At 44.7% G+C, this 22,399-nt stretch overlaps 1 protein-coding gene across 1 annotated transcript in view; it reads right to left on the bottom strand.

The window, feature by feature from the left end:
- LOC144594474 (ubiquitin carboxyl-terminal hydrolase 43-like) overlaps positions 1-22,399 on the bottom strand; it is a 391,904-nt gene that overhangs the window by 155,498 nt on the left and 214,007 nt on the right. Inside the window, exons 5-6 of the mRNA XM_078400997.1 lie at positions 11,543-11,678; positions 8,015-8,162 (exon numbers count right to left, since the gene is read on the bottom strand). Coding sequence (XP_078257123.1) covers positions 8,015-8,162; positions 11,543-11,678 — 284 coding nt within the window. The remainder of the gene's footprint in view (positions 1-8,014; positions 8,163-11,542; positions 11,679-22,399) is intronic.

Raw genomic sequence — 22,399 nt, forward strand, 5'->3', positions numbered from 1 at the left:
AAGCCAATCAACCTCCAAACCTGTACGTCTTTGGAGTGTGGGAGGAAACCGGTGCACCCAGGGAAAACCCACGAGGTCATGGGGAGAACGTACAAACTCCATATAGACAGCACCTGAATTCAGATTCAAACCCAGGTCTCTGGCGCTATAACGCAGCAGCCCTACCGCTGCGCCACCCTGAATGCCTGAAAATCAAACCTAGAAAGCAATGACGCTATATCTATATTCTAAATCTATCGTTTGTTTGTTTGTTCCTGAACTACAGCCAAAATGGTACACAACAATGGTTTGCACATCAAGTGCAACAATTTTAGGCCCACCTTACCGTTGTCCCTTTGGTGCTAATGGAAGAAGTTTTATTGAAATCGGTTATATTTTTAAAGTTATTCACATTTTAAAGTTTAAATCTCTCCTAGGGAAGGAGGGGGGAGGGAGGGAGGGGGTGGAGGGAGGGAGGGAGAGGGAGGATTAGGGGGTTGAGGGGGGTGAAGTGGGGGGGGAGGGGATGGGTGGAGGGGAAGGGGGAGGGGAAGAAGGGGGCTGTGAGGGGAGGAGGGGGGAGGAAGGGAGGGGGAGAGTGGGAGGGGAGGGTGAAGGGGGGAAGGGGAGAGGGGGAGGGGTAGGGGAGGGGAGGAGGGTGAGGGGAGGGGAGGAGTAAGGGAGGGGGAGGAGTAGGGGAGGGGGAGGGGAAGGGGAGGGGAGGGGAGGGGAGGGGAAGGGGGAGGGGAAGGGGAGGGGGAGGGGGAGGGGTAAGGGAGGGGGAGGGGATGGGGGGGGGAGGAGTGGGTGCTGCACCAATGCAGGAGAGGTTTGGGCCCAAAGGGTCCACTTGGTCTATTCCCTCTATATGGTTTCATTTTCAACAAGGGAAGATAAATTGTGTGTAATCTATGTGATATTGTTTGCAGTCAGTGACAGTTAACCATGTACCTATATCATTTGGGATAAGTTTAAATTCCTTGTGTTGATTGCCCAAAGAGGGGGAAAAAAATCTGCCTGAGCAAAGTAGCCAAATAAAATAAAAGTGATCAGAATTTCAAATACTTTCAGTCAAAATCTTCCCATTAATATTTAAATTTTGAACTACCCATGTGGCGTATCATTTGTTCTGCAATTTTTTGTGGTTCGACTTCACAGATGTGATTTTTTCTTTGAACCTAGTCTCAGAGTGAAATGGATTGCCTTCATGTATAATTGGCCACTCCATATTCCTGCAATCTTTTCTTCTCTAATGCAAAAGAGCGACTCTGTTCCGAGAACGCCCTTGAAGGCCATTCTTGGGAATGGAGTGCTCATCGACACTAGCCCTTCAAGTAGAATAGTGGGCAGAACCAAACACACTGTCAACACATCATTTAAACCTTGCAAAATCTGCAGAGTAATGCTCGATGTAGCCTCCTGGAATCAGCCATTTCACCAGAGGCACAGACCTATTACAGCAGTATAAAATGAACAGCAACATACCAGATGTATTTGTGTGTAGTTCTCAGGAATCCCAGACAGTGCAAAAGGAGTCATTTATATCAGGAGAGATGGCATGGTGGTGCCATGGTAGAGTTGCTGCCTTACAGCACCAGAAATCTGGGTGTCATCCTGACTTTGGGTGATGTCTGCACGGAGATTGTACGTTCTCCCCATGACCTGTGTGGGTTTCCTCTGGGACCTCCGGTTTCCTCCCACACTCCAAAGACGTTCAGGGTTGCAGGCTAATTGGCGCGGTAAAATTGTAAATTGCCCCTGGTGTGTCGGATGGTGTTAGTGGGCAGGGATCGCTGGTCAGCATGGAACAAAGTTTCCACGCTGTATCTCGAAACTAAACTAAACTAAAGATAAATGGTCTTCTTGCCCCATTATTAGTAATGGAATGGTTGACCCTTATACTTGCAGCATCATCAACCTGAAACAAAGGCACGCCACTTAACTATAGTTATTGTAAAGTAATCCTGGGAGTGGTGCTCTGATTGTCATGTTCGGTTGGTAATGAGAAGGCCATGGGACGACCAGCCAAAGAAGCCTTGCACAGCCAGAATATACAGGAGCTTTCATAGAACATGGAGCAGAGAAAGGTATCACACAACATCAGGGCCTTTGGCCCACAATGTCAATTCCAGACATGACGCCAAGATAAACGAATCTCATCTTCCAGCACGTAATCCATATCCCTCTAGTCCCAGCATATTCAATGTGCCTATCTAAAAGCCTATTTAATGCCCCTATTATACCTACCTACCTCCACCACAGCCCCTGGCAGTGCGGTCCAGGTAACCCACCACTCTGAGTTTAAAAAAACGCCCCTCACATCACAGGGTAGAGTTGACGCATGACAGCGAATGCAGAGCCAGAGACCCGGGTTCGATCCCGACTAAGGGTGCTGTCTATATGGAGTTTGGACGTTCTCCCCCTGACCTGCGTGGGTTATCTCCGGTTTCTTCCCACACTCCAAAGATGTACAGATTTGTAGGTCAATTGGCTTGGTAAATGTAAAAATTGTTCCTTGTGTGTTAATTTGCGGGGATCGCTGGTCGGCGCAGACCCGGTGGGCCGAAAGGGCCTGTTTCCGCGCTGTATCTCTAAACTAATAAACAAAACTAAACATCTCCTTTAAACTTTGCCACTCTCACCTGAACGCTATGCCCTCTGGTATTTGATATTTCCATCCTGAGAAAAGGTTCTGATTGCCAACACTATCTATGTCTCCCTTCTATATTTTTCTGACAGATCTCCCCTGAACCTCTGGCATTTCAGAGAAAAAAAAATCATCGTCTATCCAACCTCTCCTTGTAACTCATGCCACCTAATCCAAGCAGCACTCTTCTGTACCCTCTCCAAAGCCTCCACACCCCTCCTGAAATGGGACGATCAGACCTGCAGGCGATACTGCAAATATGGCCGAAACAAACTCCCAGAAAACACCCTGACTCTAATACTCAATAACTGTAAGCATACCCCATGTCTTTCCTACTGTCTCCACAGTGACCAGCAACCTGGATCATTGACACTATTTCACCACTATTACCCCTCACCCACTTCAGATGGTGGGCTGGCTATGTCACCTGATACCACAATGCACCAAAGATGCCCACTAATCCATCGTCCACTGCACAATGACCCATGTTTTTCAAACTCAGCCATCAAAACCCATGGCCAGTGGGACGTGCCACACTGTTCAGCTGTCCACAACACACCATCAATACATGCTCAGCATCACACCCTGCCAATTAATAAATAAACTCAGGAATTCCTTTACTTTTGTAATAAACAAATTCAAGCCATCCGCCCACTCCCACAGTCGCAAGTCTGAAGAAGGGTCTCGACCCGAAACGTCACCCATTCCTTCTCTCCCGAGATGCTGCCTGACCCGCTGAGTTACTCCAGCATTTTGTGTCTACCTTACCAGAATTGGACCTACTTATCAATAGCAGGGCCAAGATTTTAAACGCCACAGAGCTTCCCATTTCTATCAAAGTGGAAGGAATGTCTGAAGCAGTTTATGTTGCAACACCTCTGCAATAACATTCTTGGAAACGCTCTGGGAAACAGTGGTGCTGGTAAAGCCACAGAACATTGGTGCTGCACAGCGGCGCAGCGTTAGAATTGCTGCCTGACAGTGCTAGAGACCCTGGTTCGATCCTGACTACGGGTGCTGTCTGAAAGGAGTTTGTATGTTCTCCCCGTGACTGCGTGGGTTTTCTCCGGGTGCTCCGGTTTCCTCCCACACTCCAAAGGCATAGGCTAATTAGCTTCTGTGAAATTGTGAATTGTCCCTAGTGAGTAGGATTGTGCTAAGGCACGGGGATCGCTGGTCGGCGCGGACTCGGTGGGCCGAGTGGTCTGTTCCCTCGCTGTATCTCTAAACTAAACATCTAGGATAGATAGTTAGAGAGTCTCTTGAAAAAGACCGCTGCCTGGCACTTATGTGGTAAACATCTTACTTGAATGGGACTTCTTTATCAGCCCCGTGTCTTAAGAGCCCATCGTAATTACAAAAGATTCAGAGAGAGTAAATGCACACAAAAGCATTTCCATGCTTGAAAAGAATAAGAGGCAGGCATGGCTTCAAGATCATTGATAAAAGAACCAAAGATAAGGGTTAGGGGCAGGGCACAGGGGATAATTCTATCACTCTGAAAGAACAGTCTTCTTGAACTGATTATCTCTCTCTTCGCTATGTAACTCTCTGATTGTGCCAATCTGCTTGCAACAGCAATATTTGTGTGGAGACATTAAAAGGCTTCCAATTACAAAGTAAATCATCGTATAATAATTTACACATGGTGCTGGAAGCATTTATCAAACCGTGCAATTTGTTTGAAATCAATATTGACAAACCCACAGCAAAAAGAAGGCTGAAGTTAAAACTGCTGCATTTAAGACCTCCAATGGTCATTGTAGCACAATTTAAATTTCTTTCCCTTTTCTTTTGCAGCCACATTGTTGATGGCGACGACTTGACCATTCGCATGAAAGGACCCTTCCGTTGCCATGGCACCCTGTCATGCAAAGGCTTCAGAAATTATTCCCGGCCTCTTACCTGCAGTCCATTCAAGTGGTGACACCCCTTGAAATTATGTTCTAAATTTGAACGAGTGTCTCCTATAATTTATGTTCATCTCAATTTTTTTTGTTAAATTACAAATGTACCTTAAACAAATTATTTATTATCTTAAAGCACATTACATTAGTCATACTTTCCAATGCTTAAATACCAAGGTATTTCCAGACTTGTCTAATATAATTATCCACAAATTTATTCCACACAGCATGCGTTTATCCTGAGTGACGTCCCCAATTGTTCAACAGAGGGACTGAATAAATTCCAAAGACAAGCAGTATGTCCTTCATGAATTTTGAATGCCAGTGCCTTCAAATTTAAAGCCATGGTGCTTCTTGTTTACTCTGAGGTACCTAACTGATGTTGGGCTCTGAAGGGGCTGCTCGTCAAGTTTTGGCTAGATTTCAGCCCCACAATTTTGATATTTGGTCACCCAGTACGGAGTGGGGTATGGTTGGTTGGTGAGGGGGGGAGATCTCCCTGCCGGTTTGCTCCTGGGCCTGGCCAAGATGGCCATTCACGGGTCCCGGCAGCAGGCAGTCGAGGGTTCTGCCAGAGTCCACTGCCTGCCCCACTTCTTGGCCTACATCCGTGCCGCATGTCCCTACAGAGGGATCACGCTGCGTCCACGGATACTCTGGAGGCCTTCCGTGAATGATGGTCGCCACAGGGAGTCAATGCATTGTGGGTAAGGTTGACAACATTGCGACTTGATAACTGTTTGATTGTTGTTTGCAAACTGCCAATGGCAGTCTTGATCTTTTCAGTACTCTGTTATCTATGATTAATGCCTTGTTAAGGAAAGAAAACAGATGTCGGGCTTACAATATGTGAGTATGGGCAGTGTTAAAGTACACACTCAATCGGTATTACCACTGCAAGCACACACCCTGAAGTTTAACTGAAAGCCTGCATTTGCTCTCAGTTTTACCAACCACGCAGTCATTTGAAATGCAATAAAATGACCAGAGAAATTTAACACATTTACCAGGAATCTCACAATTTACTCACGAACACGAACAGCAGGAAAGATCTCACTGAAGATATAAACTAATCCAGGCTTGCATGAATCCACACATGAACTGTAAAACTCTCCACTTATTAATGATTTGCCTAAGTGGTCAACGTTACTAATTCCCACACGAGATAGAGACTTTGGACATACACATCAGTTCAGCTGTGGATATCAAACCAAATCAATGAGCTATCATTGTCTGAAGGGTCCCGATCCAAAACGTCACCTATCCATGTTCTCCAGAGATGCTGCCTGACCCACTGAGTTGCTCCAGTACTGTGAAACGTCACCTATCCATGTTCCCCAGAGATTGAGCCTGACCCATTGAGTTACTCCAGCATTTTATACTTCTTTGTGTATTGTATGTAAAAACAAAGAATTTCTCTGAACCTAGGTACAAGTGACAATAAGGTAGGTCGGAAGGAACTGCAGATGCTGGTTTAGAAGATAGACACAAAATGCTGGACTAACACAGCGGGTCAGGCAGCATCTTTGGAGTACATGAATAGGTGATGTTTCGGGTTGGACCCTACTTCAGATAACAATAGCTCATTGTTTTGGTTTGCTATCCTGAAGAAGGGTCTCGACCCGATACGATACGATAGAACTTTATTTATTCCGGGAGGGAAATTGATCTGCCAACGGTCATGAAAACACAAAATACATGAAACATGAAATTAAAGTGAAGAGTGGAAAGGATTGGGGATGTGCAAAGATTGGGAAGGGTGGGGGGGGGGGGGAGGGGAGTCCGTCTACCCCACAATAGAACGGGGAGGAGTTGTACAGTTTGATAGCCACAGGGAAGGAGGATCTCCTGTGGCGTTCTGTGCTGCATCTTGGTGGAACCAGTCTGTTGCTGAAAGTACTCCTCAGGTTGACCATGTGTGTCATGGAGGAGGTGAGCTGTATTGTCCAGGATGCTCCGCCATTTGAGGAGCATCCTCCCCTCCAAGACCGCCTCCATGAATCTATTTGCACCCCCAGGACGGAGCCAGCCTTCCTGATGACCCGAAACTTCACCTATTCCTTTCCTTCTGAGGTGCTGCCTAACCCGCTGAGTTACTCCAGCACTTCGTGTCTATTGACAATAAAGTCACTTTGGTATCCTTTTATTTAACGAGCTATCATTGTCTATTTAATACATTTACTCACACATCGACAAACAATTTTCCAATTAAAGTATAAATTATTGTTAATCTGAAGACGGAGTCTCAGGTCTGTGTTTGTGCTGCATCTGCTCGAAACATTTTGTGGCCAATTCGCACTAATGTGATGTGTGGTCACTGGTCACAGCTCAATATAGCATCAGCACAATGCAAACTCTCTTAGGATCACTTCCAAAATACACACAGAGTCCAGCGTAAAAATACTGAAATACTTAGGGCGGCACGGTGGTGCAGCAGTAGAATTGTTGCCTTATAGCATTTACGACCCATGTTCCACCCTGACTACGGGTGCTGTCTGTACGGAGTTTGTACGTTCTCCCCGTTACCTGCGTGGGTTTTCTCCGAACACTTCAGTTTCCTCCCACACTCCAAAAACGTGCAGGTTTGTAGGTTAATTGGCTTGGCATAAAAAATGTAAAAGTTGCCCCTAGATTGGGATAGTGTTATCGTGCGGGATTTGCTGGTCGGTGCGGACTTGATGGGCTGAAGGGCCTGTTTCTGTGCTGTCATCCATTAAACTAAACTAAAATGAAAGGATTGGAATCAAATGTCACTTAAGCCGTGAAGAGCTCCCAATCTACTTTCTGATATCACTATTGTCAACAGATATTAGAGAGATTTGTGGAAAAAAATTACATCATTTTTTTGTGTAGAAAGGAACTGCAGATGCTAGTTTATACCAAAGATAGACACAGAGTGCTGGAATAGCTCAGCGGGTCAGGCAGCATCTCTGGAGAAAAAGGATGGGTGATGTTTCAGGTTGGAACCCTTCTTCAGACCCTTAATTTAGTGCGCGTGGGTACGTGTAAAAGAACATAATATGCGTTATGCAAGGCATGGACTTATAAAGGCCACATAGCCCCAAAATGTTTGCCTCGTCTGTGGAGAAGGGGGCTGACGTAAAGGACAAATTGCATAAAACACCGCCTCACTTCAGTTACAGTTGCCGCCAAACAATTATGCATCAATCAGCCCAGTGTCGCCGTACGTAACTGTCGTTCATATTAAAGCAGAATATAAACAATAGACAATAGGTGCAGGAGTGGGCCATTCGGCCTTTCGAGCCAGCACCGCCATTCAATGTGATCATGGCTGATCATTCTCAATCAGTACCCCGTTCCTGCCTTCTCCCCATACCACCTATTAAGCATACCCTATATTAATCAGTACCCCGTTCCTGCCTTCTCCCCATACCACCTATTAAGCATACCCTATATTAAGCATAAAACAATAAAAGCAGAATCACATTAACATCTGAACAAATTTGATTGCACCACACACCTGAATGTTGAGCAGGGCCACTGAGGTGTCCGTGGACATACGGGGCCTGAAACGCATACACGCTGTCGCCTTCGCCAATCGTGTTCAAATCTTCCTCATCTGAGAAGGAGCGCTCAAACCCATTGGTGTAAATCTCTGTTAAAATTATCTGGAAAAATAATAATAAAGAAATCTTGCTCAGAAGGTTATTCAAGGAAGCTCAGAAACAAGGAACTGCAGACGCTGGTTTTACACAACAGGACACAAAGTGCTGGAGTAACTCAGCGGGTCAAGCAGCACCTCTGGAGAACATGGATAGGTGACGTTTCGGGTTGGGACATTTGTTCACACTGATGGTGGGTCCCGACCCAAAACGTCACCTATCCATGTTGTCCAGAGATGCTGCCTGAACCACTGAGTTACTCCAGCACTGTGTGAAACGTCACCTATCCATGTTAGACAATAGACAATAGACAATAGGTGCAGGAGTAGGCCATTCGGCCCTCCGAGCAAGCACCGCCATTCAATGTGATCATGGCTGATCATTCTCAATCAGTACCCCGTTCTCCAGAGATGCAGCCTGAACCACTGAGTTACCCCAGCACATTGTGTTTAGATCATCCCTCTCCTGGTCCACCCTGCCTCTGTGAAGTGCAACTCATTTTGTTAATAATTGAGTTATTCAAATAATGCTCTTCTAAAAACTATCTATTCCTACAATCCGTATATTCAAAACCTTCTTAAAGCCTTCTTCATTACCTCAGCATTAGGTCACTTGTCACATGTGACAAATGCATTCACGTACAAACCAAGGGGGAATTGCACCGCTAATATTTCTTTGATTCGGTATTTATTTATGTATATTTTAGTTTATTGTCACGTGTTCCAAGGTACAGTGAAAAGCTTTTGTGTTGTGCTATCCAGTCAAAGAAAAGACAAAGCAAAGGAGTTTAGGCAAATAACTGCAGATGCTGGTTCAAATTGAAGGTAGACACAAAATGCTGGAGTAACTCAGCGGGTCAAGCAGCATCTCAGGAGAGAAGGAATGGTTGACGTTTCGTGTCGAGACCCTTCTTCAGACTGATGTCAGGGGAGGGAGCGGGACAAAGATAGGATGCAGTTGGAGTTTGAGTTTATACGTTCTCCCTCTGATCGCGTGGGTTTTCTCCGGGTGCTCCGGCCTCCACCCACATTCCAAAATGGTGCAGTTTTGTAGGTGAATTGGCTTCCGTAAATTGCCCCTATTGTGTATGATAGAACTAGTGTACGGGTGATCACTGGTTGGCCTGGACTCAGGGCCCAAAGGGTCTGTTTTCATGCCGTATCTCCAAACTAAACTATACACGATTAAACTCGAGCCGTCCACAGTGTACAGATAAAGATTTAAAAGAGTGGAGCGATTGTAATGCATTATAGCAGATCCTCTTCTGGGACCAGCATGCAAAGTGTCGCCAGGCTCTGGCGCCTTGGTGAATTTTATCGTTAATAAAGTGAAGGAAGATCAACAAAAGTGCTGTCAAATGAACTCCATTCATCAATAAGCTGGTCATCAACAGTGAAACCTGATCTAAGCACTCACTTCCAAATTTCATCACTGCCCTTACATAAATGTGGATGACAGTGCAGAATAATAGACAAACAGCCATATTCTTCTTCATTAAGGTGGCATCTGAATAATGATGGAACCAGTGAAATTTAGCATAATTGATCTCCATTTAAGCTGATGCCAGGAATGTACAGTCCTCTAGATCTGCACTTGACACACTAGCTTAAGCGTCTTAGCGGTCTGAAGAAGGGTCCCGACTCGAAACATCGCCTGCCCATGTCCTCCACAGATGCTGCCTGACCCGCTGAGATACTCCAGCACGTTGTGTTTTTACTAAAGATTCGGGAATCTGCAGTTGCCTTTGTCCCCAGCTTCAATGCCTTATATATTTCCCCGTCACCTCACGCGATCGCTCACTCTCGACAGGATGCATTAAAGCAACTTTTCAAGTTTTGTTCATCCACCAGCAGAAAGTGATCAACAGACAACGAAGGCCTCACTCTTGAAGTTCAACCTTTTCCTTAATGTTATTCTCTCCTCATTATGTCCATCAACTGTGCCTTAGTAAATTATTAACACAGATACGGTATGGTTTTTAAGAGGATTTTAGATAGGCACATGGAAGTGCAGGAGTTGGAGAAATATGGGTCATGTGCAGGCAGATCAGATGAGTTTAACTAGGCATCACATTGCGGGCCAACGGGCTGATATGAGCCAGTTACCAAAGATTCAACAAGACTGGCTGAGGGGGTGGCATGGTGGCGCAGCAGTAGAGTTGCTGCTTTACAGCGCAAGAGACTGGGGTTCAATTCTGACTATGGGTGCTCGTCTGTATGCAGTTTACACATTCTCCCTGGGACCGTGTGGGTTTTCTCCGGGTGCTCCGGTTTCCTCCCACATTCCAAAGACCTACAGGTTTGTAGGTTAATTGGCTTCGGTAAAGAAATTGTAAACTGTCGCTACTGTGTAGGATAGTGTTGGTGCATATGGTGATCGCTGGTCGGCGCGAATATGGTGGGGCGAAGGGCCTACTTCTGCGCTGTATCTCTGAAGGCTAAAGGTATCGTGGACATTTCGTCTCCTGCTCTATGAAGTCATTTCTCAGTTCAACCCTGTTCTGGAGACCTGGACAAAAGCTGTCAATCAACCACAGGGAGCAGGTGTACGTGAACCTTGCTGTAATTGCTCTGCCACTTCACCACTTATTTTCCATTCTGTATTTAATGAAAATTAACATCGATGAGTGAAACAAAACAAATCTCACTGGGGGCAGAAAAGGTTTACTAGAAAGATGCCTGGATTAGAGGGTATCAGCCACAAGGAGAGGTTGGATAGACATGGATTATTTTATCTGGATTTTCTCAGAGGTTGAAGGGAGACCTGATAGAACTATATAAAATTATTGATTGAGTTTAGTTTATTGTCACGTGTACCGAGGTACAGTGAAAAGCTTTGAGAGTGAAAAGCCTATGAGTGGCATCGACATGCTAGATAGTCAGAACCCTTTTCCCCAGGGTGGAAATGTCAAAGACTAGATGGGTAAGGGACTGCAGATACTGGTTTATACCAAAGACTAGAGGCCATTGCTTTAAAGCGAGAGGGGGAATGTTTAAAAGAGATGTGTGGAACAGGTTTTTTTTTTAACGTAGAGGATGGAGGGTGCCTGGAATGTGGAAGCAGAGTTGATAGTGGTATTTAAGTGGCTTTTAGATAAGCACATGAATATACAGGGTATGAAGGGATATGGAGCACGTGCACACGGAGGAGATTAGTTTAACGGAATTGTGTTCAGCGCTGACATTGTGGGCCGAAGGGCCTCTTCCTGTGCTGTGATATTCAATCTTCTATGTCCTTTTGTTATCAGGTGGGAAGATTGACAATTGTCTTGAGCGTGAGATTTATTGTTCAATAATTAAGAATATGAATACACTCGTCCAACAATGATAGTTAGGATGAACAGTAATTAATACCACTGATTATGTTGGGCTCAGATTATGCTTTACCTGATCTGGAGTCACTTTGCCCTCGTCTGCCACCATTTTGCGAAGTATAGCAATAGTTCCAAGCAGTGGGACTGCAAGGCCTATCCTTAAATATCGCTGATTCTTCGAGTGGAAAACCAAGATTGCATTCAAAGCCCTAAAAGTAAACAGAAGTAATTCATAAAGTAAGTTGAATGCACACATCCACACACACATACTATAACCTCCAAATAAGCTCTGAACTACATTGGAATTGGGGACATTGGTTTTGTCTTTTTGCACTATTACTGTTTGTTTTTGTGTATGTATTCATGTGTGTGTGTGTGAATGTGTTTACATATATATGTATATATACACATACATACATACATACATACATGTATATATACATACATATACATACATCTATGTGTGTAGATATACATACAGTATATCTACACACATACACATACATATGCACACATACATACACACACATATATATATACAGGTATCACAAAATGCTGGAGTAACTCAGCAGGTCAGGCAGCATCTTGGAGAGAAGGAATGGGTGACGTTTCGGGTCGAGACCCTTCTTCAGTCAGAGAGGAAATGCAGGGGTTACTTGAAATTAGATAAATCAATATTCATACCATTGGGTTGTAAGGTGCCCAAGTAAAATATGAGGTGCTGTTCCTCTCCATCTAATTCTGAGGGGAAAATCTTTCTCCCATGTAGCTTGTGTTCCTTGTGATATCACTTAATGTACACAAACATTCAGTCCTTTCTATTGAGGGTGTGAAGTGCCACAAATTCTCAAACTCTCTTTGAAACTTCTACAGGTCCAACACAGAAAGCATACTGTCAGGTTAATCACAGCTTGGCTTGGGAACAGCTCTGCCCAGCACCGCAAGAAATTGCAGAGAGTTGCAGATGTAGCCCAGTGCATCACACAGACCAGACCAGACTCCATCTACACTTCATGCTGCCTCGGAAAAGCAGCCAACATAATCGAAGCCTCCAGAAGAATCTGAAGAAAGGTCCCGACCCGAAATGTCACCCATTCTTTTTCTCCAGAGATGCTACCTGAACCACTGTGTTACTCCAGTATTTCCCTGAATGCTTCCCACCATCGACTCCATCTTCACTTTGCGCTGCTTCAGAAAAGCAGCCAATATAATCAAAGACTTGACCCACCCTAGCCATTCCTTCCTCTCCGCACTCCCGTCCGACAGAAGGTACAGACGCTTGAAAGAACTTACCACCATACTCAGGAACAGTTTCTTCCCCTCTATTATCAGGCTTCTGAAAGGTCCTTCCATAAGCTAGGGTCCTGTCTGATTCCCCCCACCCCATTGTGGACATTGGACTTTATGGAACTGATGCGCTATGTTGATGAGAACTATATTCTGATCTTTGCATCTTCCCCTTTTCTCTATCTATGGTCATTGAGATGAACTAATTGTACTGTGGGGCATATCTGATCTTTGGATAGCACACAAACCAAGGTTTTTCATTGTACCTCAGTACACATGACAATTAATCAACTTAAACCTAAATTACGATAAGAAGCCCCTGTGCATTTCTAATGGCTTAGACATGGTTCCACACTGAGTCCCTTGGGCAGTGCACAAGAAGGTTTGCCAGATCTTGTTGGAACCATTCCTGGAACTTTCATGATAATACTTCCTAATTGTCAATTATAATCCCTGCTCCCCTCAAACTCTGTCATCATCAGTATTCAAATATATACAAAGAAAACAAAACTAAATCTCTCGTTTAAGAGGATTGCACTGCATTTTCACTCCAATTGCCAAGAACACCCATTTATCCATGAGATTAAATATAATCTCTAAACATTGGCTGCGGACGAACGGCGGATGATGGTAATTTGCAGTGTTTGCCTGGCAACCATCGATCTACATTTGTGCAACAAAGGAACTCTAGTAATGCCAGATGGGAAAAGGCCTCTCCCAAACACCAAAAGCAAAAATAACTTGGCTCAAAGGAACGCAGGACAGAAGTTCAAATTTCAGCACACGTAATTAGACAGCAACAACGGCGGATAGGTGGAAGGAGCTCCAGTATTTGTAAGAAAACAGTCAACTCAAAGGGGTATCCGATGGCCAAAAGACATCTATGATGCAGAAGATAGACACAAAAATGCTGGAGTAACTCAGCGGGTCAGGCAGCATCTCTGGACAAAAAGAACAGGTGATGTTTCGGTTCACCTATTCTTTTTCACAAGAGATCTCAATGGCATGTTTGATTTTACAGAGGGTGGTGTGTGCCTGGAACGTGTTGCCCTGAGGTGGTTTTGCAGGGAAGTACAATGGTGGCATTTCAGAGGCATTTAGATTGGCACAAGGATGTGCAGGGAATGGATGGGTGTGGATCACGTGCAGGCCGAGGAGATTAGTTTAACAAAATTGCATTCAGCAAAGGTATGGAGTTTGTACGTTCTCCCCGTGACCTGCGTGGGTTTTCTCCAAGATCTTCGGTTTCCTCCCACACTCCAAAGACGTACAGGTATGTAGGTTAATTGGCTGGGCAAATGTTAAAAAAAATTGTTCCTAGTGGGTGAAGGATAGTGTCAGCATGCGGGGATCGCTGGGCGGCGCGGACCCGGTGGGCCGAAGGGCCTGTTTCTGCGCTGTATCTCTAAATCTAAATATCTAAAGATTATTGGCCATATGGCCGGTTCCTGTCCTGTACTCTTCCATGTCCATCCAAATTCACCAACACAAGTAGGGTTCTGCACAATTTCCTTTTAGGTTCATCAGTTAATAAGTCATCGGAGTACAAGTCTGCCTTTTGGCCCATCAAACACTTGAACACTGGGAGGCTGTTAAAGGAATATCAGCATTCCATTACCTTTTCTGGCTCTGCACTGCAGATGACATTTAGTTAAAATAAAGATACTAAGTAATAAAATACAAGACTTGCTTCCACCGTGAATTCATATCAGATTCACTGCACTAATAAAGATGTCTTTCTTTAAAAGCCAAAGATTTTGACGCATAATAAGCTACTTTCAATAAAGTGGTGATTTATTTTCAGGGTTCCTGTCCATTTCAATGGTAATAACACGAGCTGCCCACTGGGGAACGATTCTGGCAGAGAATTGTGAAGAGTGTTATGTCACTAGAAATGGTCTTCTCTGTTCTGATGATGGAACATTATTAATATACCAAGAGAATAGTCCAGGGCTTGCTATTATTTTAAAATCAGTTCTGCGAGGAATGACACACATGCATTGAATTTGTGATTTGATTTTTGTTTCCTTCCGCGGTCAAATTGACTTTACCATTTTGGTTTGCATTAGTTTCCATCCTTCACGTGAGATAATCTCATGGCACCATTGCACAACCGCTTTTTAAAGATGCAGGTGCAATTTTTACCCCAAAACTTTCAGGTCCTTTGTGCATGTGTGGCAGACTTCTTGCAGGTTCGACCCAGATCTTCTGTGAACCCAACTCATCGAACATATCGCTCAGTCTGCATGGTGGAGAGCCGAGGATTGCTTTGCTGTTAGCTTTCCGTGGTCCAAACCAAGCTGGAAATTCTTCATTCTTCACATGACTCCTATTTTACACTACTTTTATTTCAAGACCTACTTCTGCCCACTTTCCTCCCCCAACTCCACACCCCCTACATCCCCATCCCAACATAACCTAAACTATAGCCCAATCCCAAGATCTAAACCCAGCGCTAATCTTGACCTTGAAACTGAAAAAGGGTCCCGACCTGAAACGTTGCCTAGTCATGTTCTCTAGAGATGCTGCCTGATCCACTAAGTTACTCCAGCATTTTGTGTCTTCTTTTGTAAACCAGCATCTTTAGTTCCTTGTTTCCACCACCTAGATATCAATGCAGGCGTATGCCCATGCACAAATACCAGTCTACCTAACTCTAACCACCCAAATGTACATGCAACCACACTGATCCCGTTTTTTTCTGATCACATCCACTAATGGCACTGACGTCTGACTCCTTCTCCCACACCCACATCAACAGACAATAGGTGCAGGAGCAGGCCATTTGGCCCTTCGAGCTAGCACCGCCATTCACTGTGATCATCCACAATCAGTGCCCCATTCCTGCCTTCTCCCCATATCCCTTGACTTCACTATCTGTAAGAGATCCATCTAACTCTCTCCTGAAAGCATCCAGAGAATCGGCCTCCACTGCCTTCTGAGGGCATAGATTCACACCTCTCTGGATGATTAAGTTTTTCCTCATCTCTGTTCTAAATGACCTACCCATTATTCTTAAACTGTGGCCCCTGGTTCTGGACTCCCCCAACATTGGGAACATGTTTCCTGGCTCTAGCGTGTCCAATCCTTAATAATCTTATATGTTTCAATAAGATCCCCTCTCATCCTTCTAAATTCCAGGTTATAAAAGTCCAGTCGCTCCATTCTTTCAACATATGACAGTCCCGCCATCCCAGGAATTAACCATGTGAACCTACGCTGCACGCCCTCAATAGCAAGAATGTCTTTCCTCAAATTTGGAGACCAAAACTGCACACAATTCTCCAGGTGCGGTCTCACCAGGGCCCTGTACAACTGCAGAAGGACCTCTTTGCTCCTATACTAAACTCCTCTTGTTATGAAGGCCAACATGCCATTAGTTTTCTTCACTGCCTGCTTTTACCTGCATGCTTACTTTCAGTTACTGATGCACTAGGACACCCAGATCTCGTTGTACTTCCCCTTTTCCTAACCTGACACCATTCAGATAATAATCTTCCTTCCTGTTCTTGCCACCAAAGTGGATAACCTCACATTTTTCCCACATTAAACTGCATCTGCCATGCATCTGCCCACTCACACAACCTGTCCAAGTCACCCGGCATCCTCATAGCATCCTCCTCACATTTCACACTGCCTCCCAGCTTTGTGTCATCTGCAAATTTGCAATTGTTACTTTTAATTCCTTCATCTAAATCATTAATGGATATTGTAAATAGCTGCGGTCCCAGCACCGAGCCTTGCAGTCCTTCTCTTCCCCATCCTGTCTCCTCATAACCTCTCTAAACAAATTAAGGTTCAATGAAAGGCATAAAGTGCTGGAGTAACTCAGCGGGTCTGGCAGCATTTCTGGAGAACATGGATAGTTTAGTTTTGTTTTGTTTAGTTTAGAGACACAGCAATTTGTGTCTTCTTTTGTAAACTTACTTCTTTAGTTCCTTGTTTCTTTCACCTAGATATCAGGTGGAAACAGGCACTTTGACCCATCGAGTCCACACTGACCAGCGATCACCTGTACACTAATTCTATCCTACACACTAGGGCCAAATTGCAGCAGCCAATTAACCTACAACCTGTACGTCTTTGGAGTGCGGGAGGAAACCAGAGCACCCGGAGAAAACCCACGCAGTCACAGTGAAAATGTACAAACTCTGTACAGGCAGCACCCGTGGTCAAAATCGGATGTGGGTCTCTGCCACTGTAAGGCAGCAGCTCTACCTCTGTGCCACTGTACCACCCATACAGGTGACGTTTCAGGTCGGGACCCTTCTTCAGACTGGTCCAATCTTCAGTCAACCATCCTTCCCCAGTTCCCTCTATGAAAGTGAGGGTTGCATGAATGCAATGGGGCTCATGTTGTCGACCTCCCCGTGGTGAACCCTGTCAACTGACCTCAGTCAGGCGAACGACAACAAACAGAGACAGCAGAGGCAGAAGCAGCTTCATAACTTCTGCTGCCTCAAACGCAAGAAGAAGACATGAATGTAATAATAATGAACTGCAGATGCTGGTTGATACCAAAGATAGTCACAAAATGCTGGAGTAACTAAACCACTCAGGCAACATCTCAGGAGAACATGGATAAGTGATGTTTCGGGTCGAAGAAGGGTCACCTATCCATTTTCTCCAGAGATGCTGCCTGACCTGCTGAGTTACTCCAGCATTTTGTGTCTATCTTTTGAGGGAAGGCATTTCTTTGGTTGAATTGTGCTGTACCTGCTTTCTCTCGATTTTTCATGATGCCTTGGGTTTTGTGCAAGTGACCCTGGCTAAAACTGACAGATCTCCTGTGCTGCTTCTGTTTAATGTTCCTTTCCAGCCAGGTGCTCAGAGTGTATGCAAACAAATACAGCTGTCTGCACAGCTAAATTCCACAAATCAAAGAAGATTTGATTGGAAAAGAAAAATCACTGGGTAAAAATTTGTATGGATTCATTTTGCTCAGAACAAATCAAGTCACCTTGAATTAAATGAAACCACTTTAATTACAAATATCATATATTACACCACAGAACCAGTCCGCTAGTGCACCTTCTTTGCTCCCTGCAGTTTAGAAAAGAAAAATTGGAAAAAATGGCTTGTTTAATTATCCAGTAAATGGTGGAGACTTTAATAGAGCACTTGTCCGATTAACAGGCAAGATTAATGGTGAACGCTGGCCTGTATTACCTGCAGTGAAACCTCCATTATCAAAGGAAATCTGCAGGCAGATAATTGAAAGCCCCTTTTTAAAAATGCAGTGGAAAAGATTGGAAAAAATAACTTAATGGCCAAACAACCTAACTATATAAATGTGCGTGCTGCAACATACTTGTTTTTGATGACTGGTTGAGGGAATTTAATACAGAGAAATGCGAGGTGCTGCATTTTGGAAAAGCTAACATGGCAGGACATACACAGTGAACGGCAGGGCTCTGGTGAGTGTGGTAGAGCAGAGGGATCTACAAGTGCAGGTACATAGGCCTCGGCCGCGGGACTTAGCTGTGCACAGTACGGCCGCGGGGCCTTCCATCGCCCGGCTCGGCCGCGGGATGTTTCAGCGCCCGGTGCGGCTCGGCCGCGGGGACTTGGGCGGGGGGAAGAGAGCGGAAGTTTTGTTGCCTCCATCACAGTGAGGGGGTGTTTGGAGTCACTGTGATGGATGTTTGTGTTTGGGGTTATGTGTCTTGTGTTTCTTTTTTTTTGTGTGACTGCTGGTAACGTAATTTCGTTCGGTACCTCGGTACCGAATGACAAATAAAGCTCTGTATTCTGTATAGTTCCTTGAAGGTAGCGTTAAAGAAAGATACGGTGATCAAAAAGGCTTTTAGCACATTGGCCTTCATCAGTCAGAGTATTGAGCATAGAAGTTGGGAGGTCATGTTGCAGTTATATAAGATGTTGGTGAGGTTGCATAAGTATTGTGGTCAGTTCTGGGCACCATGTTGTAGGAACGATGTTGTCAAGCTGGAAAGGGTACAGAGAATATTTCCGAGGATGTTGCCAGGACTAGAGGGTCTGAGCTATAGGGAGAGTAGGTTGGGACCCTATTCCTTGGAGTGCAGGAGGATGAGGGATGATCTTATAGAAGTGTATAAAATCATGAGAGGAATAGATCGGGTATTGCACAAAGTCTCTTGCCCAGAGTAGGCGGAATCAAGGATCGGAGGACACAGGTTTAAAGTGAAGTGGAAAAGATTTAATAGGAATCTGAGGGATCACTATTTCACACAAAGGGTGGTGGGTTAATGGAACAAGATGCCAGAGGAGGTAGTTGAGGCTGGGACTATCCCGACATTTAAGAATCAATTAGACAGGCACATGGATAGGACAGGTTTAGAAGGATATGGGCCAAACGCAGGCAGGTAGAACTAGTGTAGATAGGACATGTCGGTCGGTGTGGGCAAGTTGGGTTGAAGGGCCTGTTTCCACGCTGTATGCCTCTGTGACTTTAGGTCTTAGAGCTCAGTCAGAGCATATAGCTAATGTAGATGATGCACATTTATACTGAATTATTTTATCTGAGGCATTTGATGGAGCAACACTTTCCACTATCACTCAGATGAATTTTAATTCACACTTGTTCTTTGTCATAGATTTAGTAGTACAAAGAACATCAGATCATGGTCATTTAAATCTACACCGATACCCGTTTGCTACATTTTTTTCGTTTAGTTTAGTTTAGTGAATACAGAGATACAGTGAAAAGCTTTTTGGTGCGTGCTATCCAGTCAGCGAAAAGACTATATAGAATTATAATCAAGCCGTCCACAGTGTACAGATACAGGATAAAGGATATGGCGTTTAGTGCAAGACAAAGTCCAACAAAGTCCAATTAAAGATGGTTCGAAAGTCTCCAATGAGGTCGATAGTAGCTCAGGACTGTTCTCCCACTGCCCAGTCCATCACCGGCTCTGACCTCCCCACCATCGAAGGGAATTATCGGCGTCACTGCCTCAAAAAGGCAGCCAGCATCATCAGAGACACACACCACCCTGGCCACACACTCATTTCATCCCTGCCATCGGGAAGATGGTACAGGAACATGAAACCTGTAACGTCCAGGTTCAGGAACAGCTTCTTCCCTACAGCCATCAGGCTATTAAACACTACAACCTCAAATAAGCTCTGAACTACAATAGACTATTATTATTATTATTATTATTATTATTGCACTATTGTTTGTTTTTTGTGTACGTGTGTGCAAGTGTATGTGTATATGTGTATATATATATGTGTGAGTGTGTGTGTGTTGTGTGTGTGTACTTGTGAGTGTGTGTGTATGTGTGTGTACTTGTGAGTGTGTGTATATTTACACACTGATCTTTTTTCCTCCCGTTTATTATGTTGTTTACAGAGTACTTGTTTATATATTCTGTTATGCTGCAGCAAGTAAGAATTTCATTGTTCTATCTGGGACATATGACAATAAAACACTCTTGACTCTTCTCTAGTTGTTGGGAGCATGGTTCAGTTGTCTGATAACAGCTGGGAAGAAACTGTCCCTGAATCTGGAGGTGTGCGTTTTCACACTTCTGCACCTCTTGCCCGATGTGAGAGGGGAGAAGAGGGAGAGTCCGGGGTGAGACTGGCCCATAATTATGCTGCTAACCTTGCCGAGGCAGTTGTGAAGTGTAGATGGAGACAATGGAAGGGAGGATGCTTTCTGTGATGTTCTGGACTGTGTCCATAACTCTCCTCAATTTCTTGAGGTCATGGATGGAGCTGTTTCCAAACCAGGCTGCGATGCATTGAGATAAAATGCTTTCCACAGCGCATCTGTAGAAGTTGGTGAGAGTTGTTGGGGACATGCCAAACTTCCTAAGCCTTCTACGGAAATAGAGGCATTGGTGTGCTTTTTTGGCCAATTCAATGAGCCATTAAGAATCAGTCACATTGTGGAGTGGCTCCGATATTGAGCTCAGCACAGGTAACTTATAAACGGTCGACCTTCTTTATGAAGACCATTAGTGACCCATACCGACCTTTCTGTCCTGGGCCTCCTCCATTGCCAGAATTGAGACCTCATGCAAACCGGAGAAACAGGACTACATATTCCACATGGGTAGTTTACAACTCAATGGTATGAACATTAAATTCTCCAATTTTAAGTAATACTCCACTTACTTCCCCTGCCTTTCCTGTGCCCCCCTCACCCTGATGTGCACCTTTATCTCCCACTATTCCATCCCTCCATCGCTGCCAACTTCTGCCCACATTGCCCCCTCTGGGTTTACATTTCACTCCTCACCCTAACCAAAACCCTTTTGTCTCCTTCTCATCTCCAGCCTTTGTCACTTCCTCCATCCATCTGCCAATCAAAACAGGAGACACAAAGCTGGAGTAACTCAGCGGGTCAGGCAGCATCTCTGGAGAACATGGAATAGGTGACGTTTTGGGTTGGGACCCTTCTTCACAATCTCTCTTGCCCATACCCACCTCTTATTTGCCAGGCTTTGTCCCAGCCCCACCTCTCCTTACAACCTTCTCTCAAGATCCCAACACAAAATGTCGCCCTTCCATTCCTCCACACATACTGGCTGCTCCGTTGAGTTCTTCCAGCAATTTGGCTTTTGCCAAGATTCCAGCATCTGCAGTTCTTTGCGTCTCAGAAATATCTGTTGAGGCACCAAGATTGCCAGTCCAGTGAGATAGGTTAATGTTGGGCAGCACATTGGTGCAGCGGTAGAGTTGCTGCCTTACAGCGCCAGAGACCCAGGTTCGATCACGACTATGGTTGCTGTCTGTACAAAGCTTATACATTCTCCCTGTGACCTCGTGGGTTTTCTCCGTGTGCTCCGGTTTCCTCCCACATTCCAAAAATGTACAGGTTGATAGGCTAATTGGCTTCAGAAAATTGGTAATTTGTCCTAGTGCGTAGGATAGTGCTAGTGTACAGAGTGATCATAGGTCGGCGTGGACTTGGTGGGCCGAAGAGCCTGTTTCTACTCTGTGTCCCTAAAGTCTAAAATAAAGTCATAATATTTGCTGTCACAAGTTGAGGGCCCGAGAGGCTAGATTATAATTAACAGTAAGAGATAGAATAATAGATTTTACTTTTTAAAAGTACAAATGTGGTAATTGCCAAGGGCCTAGAGGTTTCTCCACATGACATCAGAACGACACAGAAGCCTGGGTGTGGCCAGATGAAAGATCATTAGCACAAGGTCACGTTATGTAGCATGTTTCTGGGTGTAGTCTGAACAACATCAGATGCTGTCTCTTGCAGAGGAATCTGGTTTTACAGGATGCAAATGTTCAAACTAAATGTTATTTAAAAGGTCAATCACACCACCCTGGCCACACTCTTATTTCACTTCACTCCTACCATCAGGAAGAAGTTATAGGAGCTTGTAAACTGTAACGTCCAAGTTCGGGAGCAGCTTCTTCCCTGAAACCATCAGGCTAAAAAAACACAACAACCTCCAAATAAGCTCTGAACTAGGTTAATTCCCGGAATGGCGGGACTGTCGTATGTTGAAAGGCTGGAGCGATTGGGCTTGTATACACTGGAATTTAGAAGGATGAGGGGGGATCTTATTGAAACATATAAGATAATTAGGGGATTGGACACATTAGAGGCAGGAAACATGTTCCCAATGTTGGGGGAGTCCAGAACAAGGGGCCACAGTTTAAGAATAAGGGGTAGGCCATTTAGAACGGA

This window comes from Rhinoraja longicauda, chromosome 6, assembly GCF_053455715.1.
Source record: "Rhinoraja longicauda isolate Sanriku21f chromosome 6, sRhiLon1.1, whole genome shotgun sequence".
NCBI classification, from domain to species: Eukaryota; Metazoa; Chordata; class Chondrichthyes; order Rajiformes; family Arhynchobatidae; genus Rhinoraja; species Rhinoraja longicauda.